Here is a 2,932-nt window from a genome sequence, read left to right on the forward strand (position 1 = left end):
AAAAAGAGGTAAGACATGAAAAAAAGAGGGAGAGAGAGGGGGGGGAAGGTGTGAAGGAGAGTGTATGTACATGTAAAAGAAGGAATCAAAGTGATTCATTTTTTGTTATCTTTTGGTTATTGGTAACACTCGTTGACATTTTGTAGGAAATTTACTGTTCTTAGAAGAGTGTTTAGCAAACAGAGTGTCAGTTAATGGGCTGGATAAGTCAGGATCTACTGCCTTACACTGGGCTGCTAGCGGTGGCCATATTGGTATGCCTCTCTCTTTCTCTTTTTTTTTCTTTGTTCCTCCTCTCTTTCCTAACACAAAATCCCTCACTTCCTTTTTATCTTTTTTTCTTTTCTTTTTCCAGCAGAATGTGTTGAGCGATTGTTGTCTATTCCTAATGTTGAAATCAATGTACAGGTAAGTATATAACCAATGACTGTATAGGGGTTGAATTTTTTGGGGAAATACTTAATTTTTTAAAACCCCATGAATGGAAAATATTTGCATAAGTTTATGTTTGCAAAGTTTAAATTTACAAAATTTAACAGTGTACCTAGTACCTACATGCTTGAAATAAAATGCCTTTGTACATGTACAATGTATGATAAATGGAATAAAAAATTAATAATAATGTAAATGTATGCTCTTTCCCACTACAGAACAAGTTAGATGACACTCAGTTACATAATTCAGCATGGAAGGGACATCATGTCATAGTAGAGATGCTGCTTGATAAAGGAGCAAATAAAATGATACGTAACAATGAGAACCAGTACCCGTACGACTTGGGATCAAAGCATCCTGAAGTTGGAACTCTTTTAAAGACTGTGTCTGGTTAGTTCTTGAGCTATTACTTTTATGCATCAGAGAATATGTTATTATTATTATTATTAATAAACTTTACAATACACAGAAAATGTATTGAAGGATAACACAGCAGCTAGGCTGGCTACCTGTTGTAACAAGAGTATTAGTGTAAAAATATTCCTGAAATTGTTTTCACTATAGATGATCTATAGTAACAGCATTAGTTACTTTGATCATCGGTTGCTATTTTCATAACTGAGAAGTCCATCAATAAAAGTTAGTTTAACCATAGACACTGCATAGTGTATTGAATCGTTTGTGTGTACTTTATAGGTAGATCAATTGATGGACTGAAAGATATCCCAGTTGATGTTAATTTAGCTTATTTATCACTGATACCAGAATATGAACAGATTTCTGGTCCACCAACAACAGAAAAACGATATGAAAATATTGATGCACTGCACTGATGACTTTGCAAAGAACATGTATCACATTTAATGCCTTCCTTTTTTGCTTATTATCGCTAGAATCATGCAAAATTTTTGCCATTTAGTAGAACTATAATTATGTATTTTTGTGTATTCAAATGTCGAGTTGTACCAATAACAATTTTAATTAAATTCATTAGCTCATTAGCAAGGAGGAAGTCCCTTACCTTTAATAATGAATTTAAAAATTAATAAAATTAAAAAAATAAATAAAAGTTAAAAATAAAAATTAGAAAAATAAGCAAAAAATAGAAAAAATAATTTTTTAATTTAAAAAATAAAAACAATGAAAGTAAAATTAAATATTTTAAAAATGAATATAAAAATTTTTTTAAATAAAAGTAAAAAAGGTATAGATTGTTTTTTGTGAAACATTGCATAAAAGATTGTGTTGAATTTGTTTATGTGTTTATTTTTTACAATGGCAAATTGTAATAGCAAATTTTTACTTGAATGTTTGGTATGATGTAACTTTAAATGCAATTGTTATTATAAGAGTAATTTAGTGGGAGTGCCTGATAGAATCAACCTGAGCAGACAAAGTTAAAGATGAATATGATACTTGCTCATTTAATGGTAACCTTCTTGTCTGTAGGTGAGAACTAAATCTTTCATTGCAAATATTTTCATCATTAATAGGCTTCACTGTGGCTCAATGTCCTCCTGATGTCATCTCTGTTTTTATTTTAAGTGATAGAACCATCCATGTACCATTGACAGAGCCATTATGCCTTCAATGCAGTTTCTTTACTAATCAAGGCAACTTTTTTACCTTTTCTGATGGTGTATGGAGGAAGGGCAGTACTGTACTGAATGATGGGGACTTTAATGGAAATGTTAATCTATCAAGTACTTCTGATACTATGCGTATGACCCTGGAGTATCCTGATGATGTTGTCAATGTTGGTGATACTATAACATGCTCATCATCGACTGCTGGTCAACAAAGCATCATCACCTTTGGAGATTTTGGTGAGCTAAGCATATTTTGTCTATATGTTTTTATTATTATTCTAAAATAGTCTTTCTGGACCCAGTAGTATCTCCTGATGGCACTGTTAATATCACTGAAGGCTCTAATTTAACATTAACATGTTCTGATCCTGGTAATACTGGTATGCCACGTTATGTATGGATTAATGATAGAAAGAGTGCATGTGCTCTTGATGATAGTGATGGTATTGAGCTAACACCTATCATTAATAATCCTCCTTTAAACTTAACTTTAACAAATATTGACAGAGCAGCTAGTGGTAATTACACTTGTAGAACAACACACATTGATTTACCAGGTATTAAAAGAGAAACTACAGTTACTGTTTATGTACAGCTAATAAGTAAGTTATTATGTCCTAAATATTTTACTTTCAGTATTATTTCCGATAAAGGATACACAATAGTTCATACTACTGTTTATCAAAGCAATGACACTGTTTCCATTAATTGTTCGTATGATGATGACTTTGTTGGTGTGGAATGGGTCCATAGCAATGCACAAATTGACCCAAACAGTGACCCTCGAGTCACAATCAACACACAATCCACTTACTCTGAGCTCACAATATCTCCTCTTGCACAAGAACATGCTGGACAATATCAATGCATTGTCTCTAATATGTTTGTATCTACAAGAAGGAAAAGAT

General features: G+C 32.1%; 2 protein-coding genes across 2 annotated transcripts in view; both read left to right on the forward strand.

Moving 5' to 3' along the window:
* Positions 1 to 146: 146 nt before the first annotated feature.
* Positions 147 to 850, forward strand: LOC100636003 (osteoclast-stimulating factor 1-like; the record flags this gene model as incomplete). The annotated part of the gene is made up of 3 exons (XM_020005567.1): positions 147 to 254; positions 359 to 408; positions 651 to 850. Coding segments are annotated over 3 exons (338 nt in total), but the record flags the coding sequence as incomplete, so codon positions are not given.
* A 988-nt stretch (positions 851 to 1,838) lies between these two features.
* The window catches only part of LOC105315247 (carcinoembryonic antigen-related cell adhesion molecule 1-like), a 3,895-nt gene continuing 2,801 nt past the window's right edge, over positions 1,839 to 2,932 (forward strand). Inside the window, exons 1-4 of the mRNA XM_011409820.1 lie at positions 1,839 to 1,884; positions 1,929 to 2,261; positions 2,312 to 2,626; positions 2,678 to 2,906. Coding sequence (XP_011408122.1) covers positions 1,839 to 1,884; positions 1,929 to 2,261; positions 2,312 to 2,626; positions 2,678 to 2,906 — 923 coding nt within the window. The remainder of the gene's footprint in view (positions 1,885 to 1,928; positions 2,262 to 2,311; positions 2,627 to 2,677; positions 2,907 to 2,932) is intronic.

Source organism: Amphimedon queenslandica, unplaced genomic scaffold (genome assembly GCF_000090795.2).
Source record: "Amphimedon queenslandica unplaced genomic scaffold, v1.1 AMPQUscaffold_11258, whole genome shotgun sequence".
In the NCBI taxonomy this organism is placed as follows: Eukaryota; Metazoa; Porifera; class Demospongiae; order Haplosclerida; family Niphatidae; genus Amphimedon; species Amphimedon queenslandica.